The sequence below is a fragment of the Gossypium hirsutum genome, chromosome A13 (assembly GCF_007990345.1).
Source record: "Gossypium hirsutum isolate 1008001.06 chromosome A13, Gossypium_hirsutum_v2.1, whole genome shotgun sequence".
Lineage (NCBI taxonomy): Eukaryota > Viridiplantae > Streptophyta > Magnoliopsida > Malvales > Malvaceae > Gossypium > Gossypium hirsutum.
In genome coordinates this window covers 3,198,994-3,221,874 of record NC_053436.1, presented here as the reverse complement: position 1 = coordinate 3,221,874, position 22,881 = coordinate 3,198,994, and the positions used below count along the sequence as shown (strand labels likewise).

At 31.4% G+C, this 22,881-nt stretch overlaps 4 protein-coding genes, 1 non-coding gene and 2 pseudogenes across 6 annotated transcripts; 6 read left to right on the top strand and 1 right to left on the bottom strand.

Annotated features, from left to right (window-relative positions):
* Positions 1-2,407: 2,407 nt before the first annotated feature.
* Positions 2,408-4,512, top strand: LOC107913510 (small nuclear ribonucleoprotein Sm D2). The gene is made up of 6 exons (XM_016842126.2): positions 2,408-2,525; positions 3,511-3,567; positions 3,692-3,710; positions 3,818-3,895; positions 3,978-4,082; positions 4,205-4,512. The coding sequence occupies exons 2-6, from the start codon at positions 3,563-3,565 to the stop codon at positions 4,319-4,321; spliced, it is 324 nt and encodes a 107-aa protein (XP_016697615.1). The 5' UTR covers positions 2,408-2,525; positions 3,511-3,562; the 3' UTR covers positions 4,322-4,512.
* On the top strand, positions 2,620-2,713 carry LOC121212980 (small nucleolar RNA Z159/U59). Its single transcript, XR_005908350.1, has one exon. It is a non-coding gene; the product is annotated as a small nucleolar RNA Z159/U59 (small nucleolar RNA).
* Positions 2,778-2,864, top strand: LOC121212981 (uncharacterized; annotated as a pseudogene).
* On the top strand, positions 2,989-3,073 carry LOC121212984 (uncharacterized; annotated as a pseudogene).
* A 2,980-nt stretch (positions 4,513-7,492) lies between the features above and the next one.
* LOC107913507 (vacuolar iron transporter 1) lies at positions 7,493-9,437 on the top strand. Its single transcript, XM_016842124.2, has 4 exons — positions 7,493-7,861; positions 7,991-8,076; positions 8,183-8,297; positions 9,000-9,437. The coding sequence occupies exons 1-4, from the start codon at positions 7,617-7,619 to the stop codon at positions 9,295-9,297; spliced, it is 744 nt and encodes a 247-aa protein (XP_016697613.1). The 5' UTR covers positions 7,493-7,616; the 3' UTR covers positions 9,298-9,437.
* Positions 9,142-12,970, bottom strand: LOC107913506 (heat stress transcription factor A-8-like). 2 transcript variants are annotated; one of them, NM_001327085.1, is given in 3 exon segments: positions 9,142-9,406; positions 10,103-11,090; positions 12,598-12,823. In NM_001327085.1, coding segments are annotated over 2 exon segments (1,140 nt in total). In that variant the 5' UTR covers positions 12,754-12,823; the 3' UTR covers positions 9,142-9,406; positions 10,103-10,106.
* A 5,489-nt stretch (positions 12,971-18,459) lies between these two features.
* On the top strand, positions 18,460-22,327 carry LOC107913505 (MACPF domain-containing protein At1g14780). Its single transcript, XM_016842120.2, has 8 exons — positions 18,460-18,884; positions 19,008-19,246; positions 20,281-20,473; positions 20,559-20,633; positions 20,892-21,075; positions 21,162-21,331; positions 21,488-21,552; positions 21,664-22,327. The coding sequence occupies exons 1-8, from the start codon at positions 18,642-18,644 to the stop codon at positions 22,283-22,285; spliced, it is 1,791 nt and encodes a 596-aa protein (XP_016697609.2). The 5' UTR covers positions 18,460-18,641; the 3' UTR covers positions 22,286-22,327.
* Positions 22,328-22,881: the final 554 nt, after the last annotated feature.

The window sequence follows — 22,881 nt, the reverse complement described above, 5'->3', positions numbered from 1 at the left end:
AGATTACATATCTTAGATAAGATATGTAATCTTAGAAGATATGATTTTATATTCTTAAAGATTTCTAAGATATGTAATCTTAGAAGATATGATTTTATATTCTTAAAGATTTGGTGGTAGGTGCCCTTTAATAAAAAAACTAAAGTTTATAATTCAAGACACATATGATGTTCAAATTAATGACTTGATCGAAAAATTATCTTTTTTATGAGGAAAGATAAAATTTTTAATTTAACTTGATTGAAAAGTTAACTTTTTATTTATTATTGGTTTGTGGTATAACACAATATATATTGTGGTTTAGAGATTGAACCCTATAGGTTTGTAGGAAACAGGGCTAGCATCCAATCTTGTAAGAAATCCTCCTTTCAAAACCTATAAAGGTGAATGAATCATTGAGGCTTTTTAAATACTACAATTACCCTTATCCAAAAGAAATATATAAAATTTTAGTCCTTGAAAATTTATATATTTATAAAATATGCACTAATAAATCAAACTATGTCATTTTATTAAAATTAAAATTAATTATATTATTTTTGAGAATTTTTTAACACTCTAGACACATGATACCATTAGAAGAAAAAATAATTAAAATATAATGGAGAACATAACATGACATAAAACAATGCAAATACATGAATTATGAAATCTAAACTTTTAATTAAAAAATATAATTAAATCATAATATATAAATATATTAATGATTATACACATGGAATATTGCAAAAATAACATGGGAGGCTCTCAAGTAATGGGTTGCTAATGCTATAGTTTATGGCATTACAAAAATGTATTAAATACAATTTGGGGTTGTCTTTATTAGGCGTGCATGCATCTTTTGTCATTCTAAATATTTGGCTTTTCTACTTTTCTTTTTTCATCACTTTGTAGTTAGACTGCTCTTAAGCTTTTACGTCCAAATTTTTAATTTTTTTTTAAATTTAGGAGGGTTTAAGTAAAAAATATTAAGTTCGAAAAATAGGTTTTGATAAAAAAATTTAGGCTCATTTAAAAATACAGGATCGGTCTAGGACTTGAACATTCAAGGCTCTACTATAGCCTAATCTGTTTTTAAGTTTATAATATTTTATTACTCTAATATAAACATTAAAATAATGTTAAGATGACTATATAAAAAAATTTAATAAATAAAAAATATATAAAGTTATTAAATATTAAAATAATATAATATAAATATTTTAAAAAATAATATGAGGATTTAAAATGAGCTTGGATTAGTCTTTTACAAATAATGGCGGGTTTAGGCAAAGTTTTAGGCCAATATTTTAAGTCGGACAAGCATAAAGTATGTTAAGACCATGCTTCAGCCTGACTCGAACCGGACACATGAACACCTCTAGTGTAAGGGTAGAGCTAGGGAGGTTACCAGGATTCAGCCTCTTTACAATGAGAATTTCCTTTTAGGCATTTTATAATTTATAAAATTTTAAATTAATAATAATTATATAGAACTTTAGCTCTAAAAAATATAATAAAATTGATTTAATTCTTTAAATTTATAAAAATATATGCTATTATAATAATAAAATTATATTTTTATAGTAGTAAAAATATACAATTTAATTTTAACTTTAATCGAGTGTTCCGTGTTATAGATAAATTAGGCTAACCTTTTATTTTAAAGACACAGAAAAGCAGAAAAAAATTGTGAGAATATATATATATATATATATATATATATATATAAAACGGTTTTTCCACCAAATTAAAGGAGTAGATAAATATAATAATAATAATAATAATAGTTGAGTTAATTTTCATTTTAATGGAAAACATGATAAATGAAAAGGTGGTGGGCGAATGAATCCCCACAATTCTGTGTAATCATTGTTTATTTTATGTTATATTATCTTCTCATTTCAAAGGTGTCTGCTCCATCATTGTGATTTGAGACTGTCCCCATCTCCAATTTTTTGGATTATATCTTATTTATTATTAATAATTAATACTTTAGTTATTTATCGCAATAAATAATAATTTTATCTAGCTGATCGAGTCTTATTTTGATTAGTATGAGTATTATTGTTAATATAAGAAGATGTGAGTTTGAGCGCATTGAAACACATTATTATTCTATTTATAGATTGATGAGGGGTAATGGGTAATTTTAGGTATTGGATAAAAAAGAAAAAATAGATATTATTAGAACTTATAATGAAATTAATAAATAAAATGAAATAATTTATTTTGAAATAATTTATTTTTAAATTTTAAATAAAGTTTAAGAGATAATTAAAAATAATTTTAAAAAAAATCCTATTAGGTATTAATATTAAAGGAAATTGATTACCTGAGAGGCTTAAGCCCATAAACTAAACAAACTATAGCCCAAATCTTCAAACCCTAATAGTAACTAAATAGAAGTTTCAGGCCCAACAACAAAACCCTAATTTGAAGCGAGCATTTGGGTTTTTCTTTTGGTCGTCGGAGGAGTCTCTATAAAACGGCTCTCCACTGTGCTTCGTTTGAAATCAGATCTCATCGGTCAAGGTGCCAATCAGGTAAATCTCCGCTCTTCTCTTTACTTAACCTTACTTTCTCATGGATTTCTTTTTTGCTGTTTAGGTTTTTAGTTTTCTATCGATAGGAAAAAATGTCTCTAATGATGATTTAAATTTGAAAAACTTTCGTTCTTCTGAGAGAAAAAATCTGTGCGGAATTTCTATATGGAGACCTGAGCTGAAGAGACATTGTAGTTTTTGTTTTTTGCTATTTACTGTCATATTTGTGTTTGCCATTTTTGTATCATTTTTGCCTCTGAGGATGATTGAAAATAAGAAACTTTCGTTCTTCCGAGAAAATCCATGCGGAAAATTTCTGGAGACCTGAACTGAAGAGGTTGATATGAATTAGCTACAATTTGTTCTTCAATTAGATTTAGGAAAAGAATTTGTTTTCCATTTTTGGTCATTACTATAGCTTACAACTGACCTTTACGGTATTAGGCATTTGAAGGTCTTCTGTTACTCTAATGATGTTTAATATAAAAACTTTCGTTCTCCTGAGCTAATAAATGCTGAAATTTTATGGAGACCTGAGCTGAAGAGTTTCAGAAGATTTTTCTATATAGATTGTATTTTGATACCTTTTTCTCTTATGTTGCCCTAATTCTGATTTTCTTGAAATACCTGTGTTGGACACCAATGTCTTAACTCCTATCCGGACATGGGTTTGGAGATATGATCTTTTAACATACTCTGTCCAAATACTCACACCCAAGTCTGAGTATTCATGTGAATAGATTTTGCATAGATTTTGAGAAATACTCTGTTTGTGTTCATTGGGCAATTTACAGTGAAGCCATAATATTGTAATTTCCAATTGGGCAATTTTTGTACTTCTTGTGTAGTTAAGCATTTTCTTTTTCTACAAATATTTTGACAAATCTATCATTCATGTGGTTACATAAGCATAGAAAAATTTTCCATTTTCAAGTGTAGTAAGAGTTTCTTGATTTTGTTAATGGAATTTACATACTTTTTGCAGGTTTTGTGTTAGGTTTACTGACAGATATCACTAAAGACTTCTGTATTTGAGAATGAGGTACTAATTCATCTATCCTTTTTTCTTTCCTTTGCCGTGTTCATTTAGTAGCATTAAAAAGTTGCTTGCTGCATTTTGTAGATTGTATACTAACCCTCTCCTTTGTTTGCTTCTCTTTTTGCAGTCGGCCAATGGAAGAAGATGTAAGTTGTCATAACTGGAGTTTTCCCCCTCCATTCAAACAAAAAGAATGCATTTATTGTATGAATCTTTGCTGATATTCATCTCTTGTTTGCTTATCTACCTGCAGACACCAAAGAATGAGGAAGAGGAATTTAACACTGGACCGCTGTCCGTTTTGATGATGAGTGTTAAAAATAACACTCAGGTAATAAGCCCATCTTCCGTACCCCCTAGCAATACTTGTAAATGTGCTTTATCTAGAGCTGAAATTAGCGTTATGGAAACAGGTTCTTATCAACTGTCGCAACAACAAAAAGCTTCTCGGCCGAGTGAGAGCATTCGATCGCCACTGCAACATGGTTCTGGAAAATGTCAGGGAAATGTGGACTGAGGTTGTTTTTCTTTCCTCCTCTTGTTTGCCTTCATCTTATTACAATCAAATACAGAGGCTTGTTTGCCTTCATCTTATTACAATCAATTACAAAGGTTAAATCGATTCTCCATTACGGTATAGGTACCGAAGACCGGGAAAGGCAAGAAGAAGGCACTACCAGTTAACAAGGACAGATTCATCAGTAAGATGTTCCTTAGGGGAGATTCTGTTATAATTGTTCTAAGAAATCCCAAGTAAATTTGGTGCTCTTATGTTATGAAACTTTTGTAGTGTTTATGTATTCAACTAGGGAAATGCTATTTAAACCACCAACGGCACTGCATTGGATTTGCTCAAAGTACTGTATCTATATTGAGTAGTAGTTTGGTTTGTAAATTTACTGATTATATTTACTTTTATAGAAACTCTATGCCGACTTATTTTGATAATTATCTATAAAAATGTTTTTATATATTAAAATAAATATTTCGATTTACGCTTCTTATGAAATAAGCTTTCAATTTTTCTAAGTTGGAAAATTAATTATATTTCTTAGTTGTAACAGGCTAAAGTATCTCTTGTTCTCGTAGGGATTTGAGTATTTGATTTTGAATTAGTCAAGTTGATTAATTTTATTTTAGCAATTAAGCTTGATTTGAATTTTTTTTATCAAATCGATTCGGGTTGAAGGATTTTATTATTCATACTCAATGTTATGTTTACATGGATCAATTATTTAACTAGTAAATGAAGTACAAGATTATTTAACTATATAAGTAATATAATAATTTTGTCTTTTAACTTGATAGGTTAAAACGATGTAGTTTTGTCTTTTTTTTTTATTCGAATTTTGGGATAATTCGAATTGTGTAATTTATATTTGAGTGGAATTGAAAATTTTGATTTTTTTATTCTAGCTGATGTGAATAGCTCGATTAACTTAAATTATTTATCTCAAAATTTGAATTAAACGTTTATGTTCTCAAATTATATTATTTTATTTAAAGTTTTTTGAATCAAATTAAATTTTGCTTATCCCTGTGTTCTCACCTTATTTTCAAGATTTTCAAGATTTTTCAAGTGCAAATAACTTTGTGTTCAAATAATAAATATATTATATATATGCAAAAATAAACTTCCATTTTATGTGCATGTCCATATAAATTTGTATGCAAATATGACTTTAATTGATTGATTGAGTCTTAGCTCAATTAGCATAAGCATTATTGTCAATGTAAGAAGACGTGAGTTTCAGTACATTGAAGCGCATTATCTTTCTATTTATATGTTGAGGAGGAATTATGTGTAGTTTTAAGTATTGTGTCAATAAAAGCATATATAAGTAGAATAATAATTTTTTTTTAAAAAAATATGACTCAATAAATTTTTATTATATCTGTTTTTTTGATACAATGCCTAAAACTGCCTATAGCCCCTCCTCTCCTCTTAAATTGGAAGATAATATGTTTCAATGTACTGAAATCCATATATTCCTGTACTAGCAACAATGTAATGTTAATAAAACAAACACTCAATTGGCAATTAAATAAAAAACTTTGTGGTACCATCACCTTCCATTGGGGAATCTCCACATTTCGAACATTGAAGAGCTACCAAAACCACAGCACCATTAAAAGGCTTGTAAAAGCCTCTTTGCCAAGCTTTGTCATTGCAAATTGCAGGCAGTCAATTACCTTGCAAAAAGAGACTGAATAAGTTGGCACCAATACTACATTAGGATAGTCAAGGGGGACATCTGATAGAATTAACCCTGTAATATCGGAGGTTTTTTTAGGGTTCTAGTTGATCATCTAATTTTTAGGACACTTTCATTTTAGTCACTCAAAATAAAATCCTTACAATTTAGTTATTTAATTTTTAGGGTGCTTTCTTTTTAATCATCCAAATGTTAAATCTCTAATAACGGTTAACTATATATGCTACATCATGTTTACATATTTATATGAGTCACCCAAAGTATATATTTTTTAAGGTATTGATTAGGGTAAAAAAATCAAGAATTAAAGCGAAAATGTAATAGAAACTAAAATAATACACACAAATTTTTTATTTGTACTTTGTTTATCCCATTGCCGAAAATTTTAATTTTTTAATATTGCAAATTTAAAATTTAAAACATCAAAATAAATTGAATAAATTGTTGAAATGTTTTAATCCATTGATAATGTCAACCGATTTGTTACTATAATATTAAAATTAATTAATTTAATCTCCATTTAAATTTTAAAATCAACGAAATCAATTCAAATAACTCGTATTTAATAATTGTCAACGAAACTTAAATTTCTTTTGATTATATAATCTCTATTTTTCCATGCCAAGCTAAAAGTAAAAGAAAATATCATCCCAATTAATTTATTAATTGCTTGCTCTTCGTTTAGATAAATAAGTAATAAAAAAATTATGAGTTTTATTTGGCATGGAAGATAAAATTAATCAATTTAATTAATTGCAATGATTTTTTCCCTACTTTTAGCTTAGCACGACATATTCAGCATCATATATATAGTTAATAGAAATTTGAGTTTCGTAGACAACTTTAAAAACAATAATTTTTATTGATAATTATTGAAAATAATTCCAAAAACATAAAAATAAATTAAATAAATTGTTGAAAAAAAAATTATTTATCGATAATGTCAACCGATTTGTTGCTATAATTTTGAATCTTAATATTTAAAAATTTGTATTTTAAAACACAAATTTATACTTTTTGACAATAAGATACATAAGTACAATTTGACAATTTTTTGTTATTATTTTAGTTTCTATCACTTTTTCACTTTAATCCTTTATTATTTTACCAAAATCAATACTTAAGAAAATGTATTTTTGGGTGACCAAAATGAAAATAAACTAAAAGTTGAGTGACAAAAAAGAAAGTGGAAACATAATGTGGCGTGTATAGTTAACCGTCATTTGAAATTTAATACTTGAGTGACTAAAATGAAACTCCTAAACTAACTAATTAGAAGATATTAGAGTTAAAATGTAATTAGATTGTTATAATAATAATGATGTTAACTAAGCTATGACTCAAATTTACGTATAATCAGAGATGGGCTTGTATTTTTATGCATTTCTTTTTGGAGTAGGGCGTTTTTTCCTTTCCACCCAAACTCTTCCAAATAAAATAAAACCTTAAAATATCAATTGAGTCTTAGTTCGATTGGTATAAAAATTATTGCTAATGTAAGAAGACGTGAATTCGATTGCGTTGAAACGTGTTATCTTCGTATTTATGGATTGAAGAAAGACTATAAGTAATTTTAGACATTATCTTAAAAGTATATATATATGATTAGAATTTATAAAGAGATTATTAAAATAAAATAAAACCTCTACTTATAACCACAAATTACAAGAATGGACAATAATATTTAGTAAAAAAGTAGACAATTTTGGAATATGTGAACACTTGCCAAAGAAGCACAAACGTTGTTCCCATTTTGGTACAGAACCTTGTACATAAGACACACCCACACACACCGCTCATATTCCATTTCATTATTTCGAGTACTTACCAAAAAGCATGGCTGCTCAAAACAGCAGAGCTACCATTGAACCCGAGAAGCAAACCCTTCTCAATCACCACAAGGAAAAACACTTCACCGCCGGAGAGATCGTCCGCGACATCATCATCGGCGTCTCCGATGGTTTAACTGTGCCCTTTGCTCTTGCCGCCGGATTGTCTGGCGCCAATGCCTCGTCTTCCATTGTTATTACCGCTGGTATCGCTGAGGTTGCCGCTGGAGCCATCTCTATGGGACTTGGCGGGTAACTCTATATATACCTCTCATTGTTTTGATAAGTTCGAAAATGGGTGCTGTTTGGTTACTAAGAAACTGCAAGAAAAAGAGTGAAAGTTATTATTAGGATTTTACGTAGTTTTTTCCTTTTCTGCAGGTATCTTGCGGCTAAAAGTGAAGCCGATCATTACGCGAGGGAATTGAAAAGAGAGGAAGAAGAAATTATCAGTGTGCCTGATGTTGGTAATAATTAAATTTTTTAATAAAAAAAATTAAGTCATTTGATTAAGTTTCTGAAGGATTGAGATTCATTTGAGTGTCGCAAATTGTGTCGTGGCTGAAAATGCAGAGGCTGCTGAGGTGGCTGAAATACTAGCAGAGTATGGGGTAGAGCCACATGAATATGCACCTGTGGTGAATGCCCTAAGAAAAAGGCCTCAAGCTTGGCTTGATTTCATGATGAAGTAAGTTTGCTTATCACGTATGCCTGTAATTATTACCATACTTTCGTAGCTTAAATTGGTAATGATAAGAATTCGATGTTGTAAATAGAGAAAACCTTTGATTCCAGTTTAAGGATTGAACCAATGTTTTGCTTCACGAGTGGAATCCATGATTTAAGCAATTCCTGGCCATAGGCTAATGAAAACTCAAAACTCAAAAGACATAAAAAGGACTACACAGTTGAGTTGGGATTTTGACTCTTTGACACCACACCGCCTCGGGCTGATGAAATTAAGTGTTTGTATCTATGAGAATAGTGAATAGTGTTTGACGAATTGAGTGAATGTGTGGCCCAATTCTCACTCTCCAAAAGTAGAGCAAAATGCCAAATTTGCTTTTTGAAATATTCGGATCAATGCACTTTTCTCTTTTTTCAGAAAGTGCCCCCATGTGGCCCGGTTCAGACTGGAACAGGTTCTGGCATGCTACTTGGGGGGGCTTTTTTTTTTTTTTTTTTTTTTCTTCTGAAAAAAAACTCTTCTTTTTGGTTGCAAACAAAGATTTCCATATATTTTCAACACACATTCATTCCCTTCTCCTTCAATGGGAGTGGAATCATGTATAGATTTATTCTTTTAGAACATTTTGCTGGATATTGATGGAACCCATTGTTTTCATAAAATCCAACATATTTGGTAAAACACTGCTGTAAACATATGCAGGTTTGAGCTGGGGCTAGAGAAGCCAGATCCACGAAGAGCATTACAAAGCGCATTCAACATTGCCGTTTCTTACATATTGGGTGGATTGGTGCCACTCCTTCCTTACATGTTCATTCCAAGAGCCCAGGATGCGGTGGCTGCATCAGTGGTCATCACCATTGCTGCACTCCTCATCTTCGGCTACGCCAAAGGTTACTTCACCGGCAACAAACCGGTAAAAAGCGCATTCCAAACTGCTCTCATTGGTGCCATTGCATCTGCTGCTGCTTTTGGCATAGCTAAGGTTATCCATCCCTAGAAGTTTTATGCTTTGTTTTTAAGAACTGAAAATATGGGTTTCCTTTAATATTTTTCATGTTGGTATTTAGATTAAAATCTCAAATCTTCATGTAATTCTCTCCTTTTACCTGTACGAATGAGTAAATCACCATTTCAACATGAACAAGTGTCTGCCAATCCGCATTCATACATATGTAAGATATTATATATTTATCTAAACTATATAACAAACTAATTTGCAAAAGATTCAATGTATTTATTATTATGTTTCTGGAGCACGTGTCAATATTATTTTCTTTATTTTTAGAAGATATACCTTTTGAATACCAAAAAGGAATCTCCTATCCCCATATAAGTGAATAAGCAAAAGGACAAAAACAAAAAGTAAAATAAAGGGAGGAATGTATAATGGTCCCGTATTGATTCAGGCTCACACATCTCGGCCACAATAACTATCACTTACCGAATAACAATTAGGGACTCTATAGACAGATATTCTCAGGCAAATACATAATTGGTATTATGATGAATAGTAGAGATTGTTTAAGGACTATATCTAACCTATGTTTATAAATAACTTAGAAATGGACCAACAAGTTTAAAATGATAACTTCATTTTGATAGCTACAACTACTTGGCATAAACAAAGGTAAACTACCATATATCATCCTCCATTACTCACTGGTTGTTCTATATATTGCTAGGCAGTCCTTTTGTGAAGATCGTGCTGCATGTATTTAGATATAGTGTAATGAAAAGAAGAATATAAATGTATATAAATTGGATATAGGATAGGCATTCTGCTAAAAGGTTTCCAAGAGTACCTTTCTAAGGAGTTCGGTGCGGTTTAGTACTCTCGGAAATCAAATGGCCCATTTGGTCTGTTAGAAGTTCCAAGTCTGGAGATTTCTCTAATGGCGATCCATTTACAAGTGGTTCAATCTCTAGGTTCTGGGATTTCCCCATATTTTGTAGTAACTGTTCAAAACTACACGACTTTTCTGAATGGGTTTCGGAATCTGTTACCTCCATTTCCATACCAGAGTTCAAGGGGCTTTCTTTATCTTGATTTCCACTGTCATTATTCTCTAGAAATGTGTTGCCTAAAAGAAGTTTTTCCCACGCACCATCATCGTGTATATCTGGGGGAATGAAAGGTGTATGACTTTCATCCATAAGCACTTTCACGAAATCAATATTCATCCAAAAATCTTTTGTTCCATCTGAAGAGTTATCAGATTCATGAGGATTTTCGCAATCTACCACTGGTGCAAGTACTGGCTTTGATGTTCCATCCATCGGAGGCTGATACCTTACTATCATATTATCAGAAGCAATTGGTTCACCATCTTCTGTAACTTGTTCTAGCATATTGCTTGGTTCAGCCATGCGCCAATTATTTTCTTTTGGTTGAATCAGTTGGACCAAAAAGCCGGGGCTCTGCATAGCCATTATTAAGAAGGATAACAACTGCTGCTGACTTTTCTCCATTCCTTGAAGACGTTCCTTCAAGAGAAGAACCTTATTGTCTGCAGTTTCCTGGAACTGCGTAAGTTTAACCAATTCCTGCATCAGAGCATTTTTATCAGTCTTCAAATTCTCAACTTCCTTCCACAGTGCAGTGTTTTCATTGTTTTCGCATGATCCAACAGTGTTCTCCAGCTGCTGTAGTGGCTGCTGCTGCAATGGTTTACGCTGCTCAGATCCTGGGGAGTGTTTCCGTCTAGCAATATTCTTAAGCAAGTCCTTTTGACCTCTGACGAATCCATCATTTGCAAATTCCCAACGGTCTGTATCAATTTTTCTAAAACCCTGGAAAAAACTTTAAGGGTCACTAATGTTTTCAATGAATTAAAAAGTTCAAACAAAAAAATCCAAGCATTATGAGTACCTTCTAAATACTAGCATTAAAAAAAAAGCCAAAGATAAGCATTTGATTCTGCCGCTCTTCCACCCGGCAATGAAGTACAAAATCAAAATGGAAAAGGTAGAACAAACATGCAGAAATACCTTATACACCTCCAATATAAGCAAGAAGCAATAAATCATTAAAATTGTATGAGACAGTCCAGTGAATTAATCATTTCATTGTGCTAAAACAAATAAGTGCCGAAATAAGTAGGAAAAGAGAGAGTGAATGACTGATAAAAAAACAGCAGTCCAATTAATTTCAACAATTTTTCCAAAATTTAACTTAAAGGATATTAGACAACATTTAGATTTTGCCAATTCTAACAAATTTAGTAAAAAAGGTAACCTATGTTAATCAGAGCCTGTATCTGATGCATATCTGGACATTGTAAAACTTGAACATATCTATGTCAGGAATATTCCAATATGCCGAGTAACATGGAAGGCAACCATAAATGGTATTACAGTCTCCTAACTCGACCAAGACTTTCACCCCCTCATACTTTTTTGACAGGACTGGAAGGGCTCCAAAATTTAGCCACTGTCAATCAGTAGACTGTCTCTAATGAATTTGAGCCTACTAATATTGGCCTAATAATACAAAATAATTAGTTATTTTCTTCTCTTTATTTTTAAATTAGAAAATATAGTAAGCATCAAAATGGAGAAATGCATATTGTGGAATATGCTTAATTATCATTTTCTTTCAACATTCTACAGCAAATAATTTTCCATTTCCCATACTTCTTTCTTTACTAACCCTAATTTTCTTGCTACCATAAAGAAATTTTACACTGCAATTTCAATTGAACTGAACCTGAACCATATCCCATCAAAATCAAATGACTTGTCTAGCAAAACTTAAAAATAAAGAAACTAAGTCAATACCATTTTAGCCTTTTCTAGTTTGGCAAAATTCAAACTAATAATTACCTCACCATTGAAGCAAAATTGAGTCATAAAAATTGCCCAGAAATACCGCTAGTGCTATCAAATATTCCTTTCTAGTTTATTCCTATATATTAGAAATTGAAAACAAGCAACAATCCTCTATGAATTTACACTCAGAAACTTAAATTCCCAGTAACTTCAACTTGAACACCACAACCAAGCTCTCACAAGAATTAAACCAAACACACAACTAATAAAAAAAGCAATTTAACAACAAACCTAAGCAACAAAAAAAGAAAACACAAAGCATCAAAAGAAAATTCCATCATAAGAATAGCAAAGACTTGCTTCAACAAGAAAACAAGAACACAACAGACATAAAAAGAAAACACTCAAAACGCAATTTAAAAGTCCAAAATCCAAACTCAGACACCAACACACCCCACGCCCCCAATTCGACATGTTTTTTTGAGAAAGTAAGATAACCATTAAAAAGAAGAAGCAGGGGGAGACTCACATAAATATTGAGTTGCCTGATGAAAGAGGAAAAATTGCTGTGCTTGAAGAACTTAGGGAGCAAATGAACTGAAAATTCAGTCATATCCCAAATTATAAAACTATCGTTATTTTGACTCCATGAAATTATCGCATCAGTAGACTCATCATCCACCATTTCATAACATTTTTTTAGAAAGGGTGCTATTGACTGAGACCCATTTTCACTCGGTTTCACCATAATTGAATTTTAATTAAAAAAAGTAAAGAAATTTGATATTTAGAATAGTGTGAGCAATTTCGTTTTTATAGTACGACTCTTTGGTAAAGGCCTGAGAAGGGTAAACTGGAAATTGTAGTAAAAATGGGGAAATTTTATGGATTTTCCTTGCTTCGCTTCTGGCCGCTCAACCGCGTGAAGTTTGGAAATTGTTAGCTACTTCGCTTTGGTGGTCAAAATTTGCTATTAGTCCCTCTACTTTGATAAAATTCGAAATTTAATCTGTCCTTAAAAAATTAAAAAAATAAATTGTTTTACTTGAAAAATGAATTTAGATAAAAAAATTTGGCCCATTTAAAATATGGGTCAAGTTTAAGCTTAAATATTCAAGGCCCAAGCCCAGACCATTTTTAAGTTTATAGTATTTTATATTATGTTATTTTTTTTATATATTATATAATTTATAACACATAAAAAAATTTATACTAAATATATAATACTACTCTAATATAAATATTAAAATAATGTTAAAGATCACTATATAAAAAATTTCAATAAATTAAAATATATTAAATTAAAATAATATAAATATATTTTAAAAAATTAAAAAAAATGGACAGGTCTAAAATAGACTTGGAAAAAATTTTAGGCTGATATTGTGGGTCGATCCGAGTTGAGGAAACATAAAATATATTAATATTATACTTATGCTTGAACCATGAACGCCTTTAGTTTTAACTTGCAATTTAATATTTATTGTGTTATAAATTTATAATTAATATTTATAATTATAATTTAATAAATTAATTATATTATATTATTGGAAAGGATTATTATTTGATAAATTTTGATAATAGAGTTAAATGATTTAATGCTAAGTTAATGGAATTTTGAGTAAACTATAATGATTATCAGCAAACTATTAATTTCATTTTTGGTAAGTCAACTACTAATTTTAACCTCTAATTTTGCTTTCGTCTTTATCAATCGAGTCCTGGACCTCTTTCACTTTCTTATTTTTTGGGATTGAATTCTTATTTTCTGTATGGGATCCTTTGGGATTGAATTCTTATTTTCTGTATGGGATCCTTTAGATGTGTTCTTCAACTCTGCATTGGCAAACACTGTGCCATCATCATCTTCAGCATGCGAAGCTTCGGTCATTGCCAACGCGAGGGTTGATTAGAAGGAAACACCCAAAGCTCACGTGTTCAAAGCAATCCTTCAAGGGCTGAAGAAGGGAGGGTTGTTTAGATAAGTGGGGAGAGAAGCAAGGAGCACTAAAAGAAGAAGGACAAGTGGCACCACGTTGAGAGGAGCAGTGGGAAGTTGTTGAGGACGTTCAGGTTGCCCGAGAATGCTAAGATGGATCAAGTTAAGGCTAGCATGGAAAATGGTCCCCAAGGAGGAAGACAAGAAACCTAAGGTTAAGGCCATTGAGATTTCAGGCTAAAATACACATCAAAGGTGAAAACATTATAAGTTTGTCTCATGTCTATGGGTCTGAATTATGGAAAAACAAGTTCATTGAAACTAAAATGATACTATCATTCCTCTCCTCTCTGAATATGTTGTAGAAACTATAGAGGTGATTTTAATTTCCCCTTCATAAACTATGGATATCAGGGAATTTGTTTTTGTTGATTTTTGCCGATGGTAAAACTTGACAAGAGAAGGAGGGTTCAAACTGGTCTCAGTTATCTGAGTGTGCCATGGACTACTTCTTCGCTCATCGAGAAAAGAGTTACATGGCTTGGGATCTATGGCCTTCCTCTTCATGTGTGGAACCGTAACCCCTTTAAAAGAATTGCAGAAATGTGGGGAGATTTAGTTTTGATTGACGTGGATACTTTGAACATGGTTGATTAATTTAACTAATCATCAGAAGAGGATCGATGAAACTATTTTTTGTCAACTGCAATGACATCAGATGCCCGATTCGTGTTTTTGAATTTATGTGGGATTACAATTAAGTTTAAATCCAAAACAGGGTGGGAGTGTATGACCTCATCTCGCTCATCATCCCGGTCTCTTTTGATGGCGGTTGACATTGAAGATGAACAGTTGCTACATAAGGTTTACGTTGGGTTAGTAAATGGAATTGAAAAAGTGCATGCAGTGGGAGATATTGATCAGGATGATGAGCTTGGGCCCCATGTTAATTTGGTGCAGCACTGTTTTGGGTTCCTTTTAGTTTTTTGGGCATGGTCTTTTGGTGCCTAGCGATGGATTTTGGTGACTCTAAGGAACTTCATTGCAGCATTTTTCTGGTTTATTTTGTTGTTGCTCATAGTCTGCTTTGTTAAGGTGATCCATCGCATCATTTTGAAGAGCTTCTTGGACTGCATGCTTTTGTCCCAGGAAAAAGAAAAGCAACAATTTGGTGAAGCACAATCGACAACAAAAGTTGAATCGATTTGGCAAATACATACAAGTATGTCTAAGTAAACTTTCGAGTATGCACTTGTTGAACCAGGTCATCTGAAAGAACCTTGGTAAAAAAACCTTTAAGAGGGGTGGGAGCTATAATTAATCAAGTACTTGTGTGTGCACAAATACAGGTGGGAAACCCTTTATTTATAGGCAAAGCTCTAAAGAATCTTCGGTTGAGATTAAGTAACAAGGTCTACTATGGACGGTAAAGATCTAATTTTTATTAACTCTCCAACTATTCATAATAAATGGTATACAAGGAGTGTGAACAAATGTGGACAAGCTTACGTCCATTCATCTAGAATCTTCCAATGGTTTGATGGGCTGGTGTAGGCTCAAAACCTCTATGCAGTATGGTTGGGACTTGGACCACTTGATGGTACTTGTTGCTTTTTAGTGACTCGAATGGATGCCAAATTATGCCGAGACGTGACACATGCCCAGCAAGACGAAGAGCAAATAGAAGAAAATAATTTACCTTCTAATTTGTTCATGGTCCATTTTACATTTCATGTTTAGCTCTAGTTTGCCGAATTATGTTGTATCTTTGCATAATATGCCCCCAAATTGATGGAGCAATGGGGCAATAACAGAACATCTGCTCCCCAATATCAGGTTCTCTCCCACAGAGTAAGCAGCCAAACTGAACTTGTTAATCACAGGAGTAAAGATAGTTCCTTGTTGGCAGTGCACTCCAGCAAGTGTATATACCTAATTTTGTTTGGATTAATTTTAATTAGATAATGAGTTGAATCTCGAATTTTAATTTGGCTAATTTTATATTATTTTTTGATAAAATTATTGATGTTGGATAGAGAAACATTAAAGAACTTATCTTCACATAGTCCAAATTACTTTGTTATTTATTACTATAAAATACTAATGTAATTTGAGAAATGATTGTATGAAATTGTGATTTCATGTGATCCCTGTCCCTTTCCAATAGAAGAATGACAAATTAGATTTTACTTGTTTTTAGGAGGAAAAAGCTGAAAATCAAGAGGAAAAATCTTATTTGTCATTCTCTTATTGAAAAGGGATATGGATGACACGGAATCACAATTTTATACAATTTCTTCTCATGTAATTTTAGCTTTTGAGAACAATAGTCTCAAATTGTAATTGATCTTTTAGTATAATCTTGAACTTTTATAATTTGAGAGATTAGTATAGATTTTATAATTGAGCAATGAAAACACTAATTTATTCATAGTGGAATGTATTTTATGAGTGCATATTAAGAGAATAGACAAGTTTCAATTAGTGTTTAAGTTCTCGGTGAGAGAACTTAGAGGCGAGTGATCTTAGATCTTTATGTACATAAATGAGGTTGCTATACCGGGTTATGATAAAACTTGAATCACTTATTGTATTAGGGTTAAAGATAGTAAATTTACTCACTAAACTAAACTTCACAGATGTTAAAAAATTAAACTTCAGTAAACAATTTTCTGTATTCTATTTTTTTTATTGTGTTCATCGTAATCACAACTAAAACCGGTACTGCAGTCAACACTTTACTTTCTAAGCAATTATCAACTGTCCGCTTCAAACGGTTTCCAGTACTAGTTAAAAGCTGAATGCAATTGTTGGCTCAAGAAAAAGCTTTAACCAAAGCTTGCCATCTGCTATTTCTACCATTGTTCCTTAATTATAGTTCTCAGTTGACGTGGTCTCTCATCATTTGAGAATATTTAATACTTACCATAAACGTGTTTTTGTTGGAGTTATTACAAGATGCGCAGCCGCCATTAACTGTTCTTCCTCTCTAAGGGCTTTTCCTTGAGGACGTCGGCCACTGAATTGTCTATATTTACCATGCAAATGTTCAAAAGTGTCTCACGTAATATGAATGTGAACATTCTTTTTCCTTGTAAACAGTATGAATGTAAACATTCATACATATAGAGTTAATTTAATTTAATTTTATTAAATCTTCAAAATATTAATATTATATTAATTAAGTCTTTTATTACAATTTGGATTTTTTATTTAAATTTTAAACACATATTCATTACTTTGTATAAATTAAATCCATTGGTCTTCAAGTCAATAAAAAAAGGTACAGTGAGATTTATTTATTCTTTATATTAAAGATTTAATATATACTTTTTCTGCTTACGTTTGAGAATTGAAATTTTAAAAGTCACACTTGAATTTTAAAAAATATTATAAATTGTGATAGAATATATGTAATATAATTAATATTTTTAAAAGTCATAGAGTTTGTTAGATGTTTATTAAAATTATGAAATAAATAAAATCTATTCAAAAATTAAATATGCATATTTTAAGATATGATTATTTGGAAAATGGTATGGTTGGTATTTTAAAAATTTTACATGTGAATTAAGTAATAAATAAATAATTTTAATTTTCTAATCCAATGATAATGCAAAAAGAAAAAATAAATAAATAAATAAAAGAACCCTTGTGTGTACGCAAAATTTTGGACTTCTTTAGTTATTGCTCACATTCAACAATGAGAATGTTAATTGGATTTTATGATATTAAAGTCAGTCAGTGTGAAAAGAGAGATTTTCAAGCACCAATTATTTCACTAGGACAAATAGGTTTAATTCTCCCTTCAGTCCCTGTACTCTTTGATTTTTTGAAATATAGTCTGTTTCCTTTTAATTTCAGAAATTTAGTGCCTTTACTTGTCTGATTTAAAAATTAAAGTTCAATTGATAATATTATTAATTGACTTTTATTAAATTTGAATACATTTTTATCAATTGAACTTTAATTTTTAAAGCAAATCTTTGAATATAAACAGATTCAGTTGAATGTTAAATATTTTTAAATTTCGATTAAATTAGAAGAATAGAGAAGATTAAATTCCTAAAATTGAAATCAAAGAAAGTGAAATTTGAAAGTTCAAAAAGTACATAGACTAAGGATAGAATTAGATCAAATAATAAAATACGGTAGGGATTCACTTACACCATTTTGTATATTTTTGTATGATGGATACTTTAACGATTCAAACGTTTTATCAATATTATTAAGCTTCTCTTGAATGTAAATTTTTGAATCAATCCAATATCTCTATCATATTAATTTAAAATACTCTACCTATCAATAAATATTTAGCATTTAAATATTTTTTATATATAAAAATAGTTAAAAAAATATTAATTTATATCAAATTTAACATGCATGATGAATGAAATATTAAATTCTGTGTACTGTGAAAATCATAAATTTAGAAGAAAAAAAAAATTCAAACTTGAGCTCAAAAACCAGAAATGAAAACGAAAGGAGAGAAGAAACTTCCTTGTTGGTCTTCAATCATCTCATTATACAATGTACGATTTCAAAGCTTTCTCACCCTAATATAATACCCAGTCTTTATCCACGTTCTCTTAAATAACCCACACAAGCTTTTCCTTCGTAGGAGGGAAAGCGAGATGAGCAACAATATTGGCATAGTTGACAAGGCTCTTAGCAGCCTTGGAAGAGGATTCGATACAACAATGGATTTTCGACTCAAGTACTGCAAAGGCAAGGAGAGGCTCATTTTACTCGACGAAACTGATAAAAGAGAGATCGCCATACCCGGTTTCGGTTCCATCAAAGATGTTCCCATCGATATTAAATGCGATAAGGGCGATCGAACTCGTTACCAGTCTGATATTCTAGATTTCAATCAGGTAATTAATACCAATTTCTTCCTCTCGTTTTTCATTTTTGTTGATGTACCTCTCAATCTTTAAACCCATAATCTTAGTGTGTCTGTGTGTGTATGATTGGTGGGTGGGTGGGTGTGTACGTAGATGGCGGAGTTTTTCAACAAAAAATGCAGCATACCAGGGAAAATACCATCGGGGAGATTCAATACAATGTTTGGGTTTCAAAGCGGATCATGGGGGAAAGATGCAGCCAATACCAAATGCTTGGGAATCGATGGATATTACATTATTTTGTTTAATCTTCATATTCATCGCTATCCTCTCCTCTCTCCTCATGTTCTTAACGATCTTCCTTCTACCTGGGGTCCTTATGCCCTAGCAAGGTACCTCAACTTCTTTTATTAAAATATATATTTTTTTGAAATTTAACTGTTTAATTATTTAGATTGGGACATTGATCTAATTTATTTTGTTATATGTTTTTTTTGATAAATTATAAAAATAGTTATTTTATTTTGTTAGGATATATTTAATCACTTATCTTTAAAATTTTACATTTTAATAATTTATATTATCATTTTATTATAAAATGACCATTCTGCCATTAACATTAACATCTGTTACAAAATGTTTTCTTTTTTGGTATTAACCTAAGACAAATTTTTTATTAAAAAATTATTTATAATTTTTTTCTTTTTTTTTTTCTCTCATATCAGTGGCTTTCCTTTTTTCTGACTTCTTCTTGTAGTATAAATTTTTTTATTCCAAAAAAAACTTTGAATATAACACTATAAAATAACTAATTTGCAAATTAACCCCTTTTTTTCAAGACTGAAATTGAAATCCTTGACAAAACAAAAATTGAAATCTCCTTCCTTCAGTTTCACTACAGTACCACGTACATGTATTATCAAAAGATTGCTTGATGAAATGATAATTAATTCCAATATTCAATGGTCAAATTAGAATTCTTGTCAAAAGATGGCCATTTTTTTTCCTTGTCTGACAAGAAAATAAATTGTCTGTTTAGCTAAAGTCAGCAAAATCAGCTACTAGAAAAATCCCATCACTCAACTCCCATCAATTTGAACAGTTCAAAAATACCATGTTTTCTCACTCAAAAATGTCAAAAACATCTGCCTTTTTCAAAATTTTTTAATTAATTTCTATAAAATTAATCATTTCATGTTTCTCTTCTTTACACCTTCCTTTCATAGTAAGTCAAACTAATAATGTATCAGTGAAATTACACATCGGCTAGCATTTAGTTGACAATTGTAAGTAGTTTATTGATGCATGGAATTATATATAAATTTGTTAGTCTTCTTGGTTGTTGATGGAAGGCTGTGACCAATATACCTTATTTGATTAATATTCATGCATGTGAAACCAAAACTGGGGGGAAATTATTTGGCAGATTCATTGAGAAATACGGGACTCACGTCATTGTGGGGCTAAGTATTGGTGGCCATGACGTGGTTTTGGTAAGGCAAGACAAGTCTTCCAATTTGGAGCCTTCACTGCTCAAAAAACATCTCTATGATCTTGGTGATCAACTGTTTACGGGCACCTGCAGATTTGCCCCTAAAACCAAAGATCAAAAGCAAAAGGTTTTTCAAAGCAATACCACCCTTTTCCCTACTTAGTTTTAGAGAAATGATATAACACTTAATAATGTGAATGGTTTGTATACAGATACCAGAGGCTTTCAATATCTTTGATCAACAATCTATTGCCTTGAATGGCTACCCTTTCATTAATACCAAAGATGTAAGTCTCACTACATTTTTGGAAATCCTTTTAAAAAATAAAGAGTCGAATAGCATAGCATAAAGTTTAAGTTAACATTAGTGTGCTTAAATACTAATATTAGGTATAATAGACCATTATTGGTAAAGGTTGAGTTTTTGGGATTTTAAATGTACAGATTGGAGTTTCATCACATGTAAATTATGTATAAAAAATTTAGTCGGAATTGAGTTTAATTAGTTTATAATTTTAGTGAATGAGGGGTTTTGGGTTATGCAGGGAATCACTGTTATAGGTTCAAAGAGAGGAGGTGACCCAGAAGCTCGTAGCCATTGTGAGTGGCTTCCAACAGTTGCAGGAATGCCAGATGCCATTCATTTTAATTTCATTCCAATCACTTCTCTACTTAAAAATGTCCCTGGCAAAGGTTTCTTATCACATGCCATCAATTTATACCTTCGATGTAAGTTTTAACTTTCTTCAAAACTAAGCCTCTAAAAACCTCATCAACATATTCATGATGTGTTGTAATTTAAAATGTAATGGCAGACAAGCCTCCGCTAGGTGAACTGCGATACTTTCTTGACTTCCAAGCACAAAAGATTTGGGCTCCCATTCACAATGACCTCCCTTTAGGTCCTTCAACAAATAGGGCTTCTTCATCACCAGCTCTTCACTTCAACTTAATGGGTCCTAAGCTTTATGTAAATACCTCTCAGGTACATCATACCCACAATATTCCTTTCTTTTCTATCATCATGTTGGTTAATGGTTGTGCTGATGATGTAATGTCAAATATGCCAATGTCCTAACAGATGTCAATCTAAATTTTCATGTTTCAGACCCTACAAAATACTAATAACAAGTGTTAGCAGGTCACTGTAGGGATGAGGCCAGTCACTGGGATGCGCTTATATCTTGAGGGCATGAAATGCAATAGGTATATCTATTAATGACACTCGACCAAAATATAGGGTCTTATTATAGAATTTGACCTTTTCTTTCCAAGTAATATTCTGGGTTTTTAAAAAGCTTTCAATTTAATCCCCAGGCTTGCTATTCACCTTCAACATCTATCGACACTACCACAAACATTCGAAAACAAAATGGACGACACACAATACTGGCAAGTATCAGGCGATAAAGCTGATATTCGATTCTTCGAAGCCATTCACCGCAAAAAGTTCTCCCACATATGCACGGCCCCCATCAAATATAACCCAGAATGGAGGACTGCCGGCAAAGATGCTGCCTTCATCGTCACCGGTGCTCAACTCCATGTCAAAAAACATGGTTCCAAGAGTGTTCTTCATCTCAGACTATTGTTTTCTAAGGTCTCGAATTGTTTCGTAGTGCGGTCAAGTTGGGCACAAGCCGCCTCTGGGTATTCCCAAAGGTCCTCTGGTTTACTTTCAGCCATTAGCCAATCTTTAACAGGCAACCCTGTTAAAGAAAAGGAGATGGCGGCTGTTGTGGTGGACTCCTCCGTGTACCCTACTGGACCGCCGGTGCCGGTTCAAACACCAAAGCTATTGAAGTTTGTGGAAACCTCGCAATTGTGCAAAGGACCTGAAAATAGTCCAGGGTATTGGCTGGTTACGGGTGCCAGGCTACAATTAGAGAAAGGTAAGATAAGTCTGCATGTAAAGTTTTCTTTGGTAAATGTAAATTAATCTTCTTTTTTTAATTAAAAATATAAAGTAATCTAAGAATTATCAATTGGGGTTAAATTTGATTTTCAGTTTTTCTAGTTTTTATGTATAATTTTTCATCTAGGGGAAAGCCTCACTTTTTTCTTCTTCTATGGCGCATGAAATTAGAGGAATTCTTTTTTGATGTGTAAATTCTTGTAAAATGTAACATATAAAGATGAAGAAATGTTTTTATCTTTATTAAAGTAATATTTCACTGTATAATTTTATTTTTGTATTAATATCTAGCAACATAAATGTAATTTGATATTTTAGGGGATGGTGGCAAAGTTCTTATGCACCTAAGTGTTGACCCTTAAACTACTTTAAGAGTCATCTAATACATTGAATATTTAAGTTAATTAGCTATTAAGTGGTTAATGAGTAAAAGTCACGAAGGTTCTTATGTTAGGAATCAAATTGTATTTTGTCTCTTCTACTTAAGAAAAGAATAAATTAGTCATTATACGTTAGATCAAAGAGTAAAACGGTCATTCTGTTAAAATTTTCATTCATTTTTACGATTAAAAACTGTGCTACGTGTCACTATATGATTATTATGTCAAGTACGCTAATTT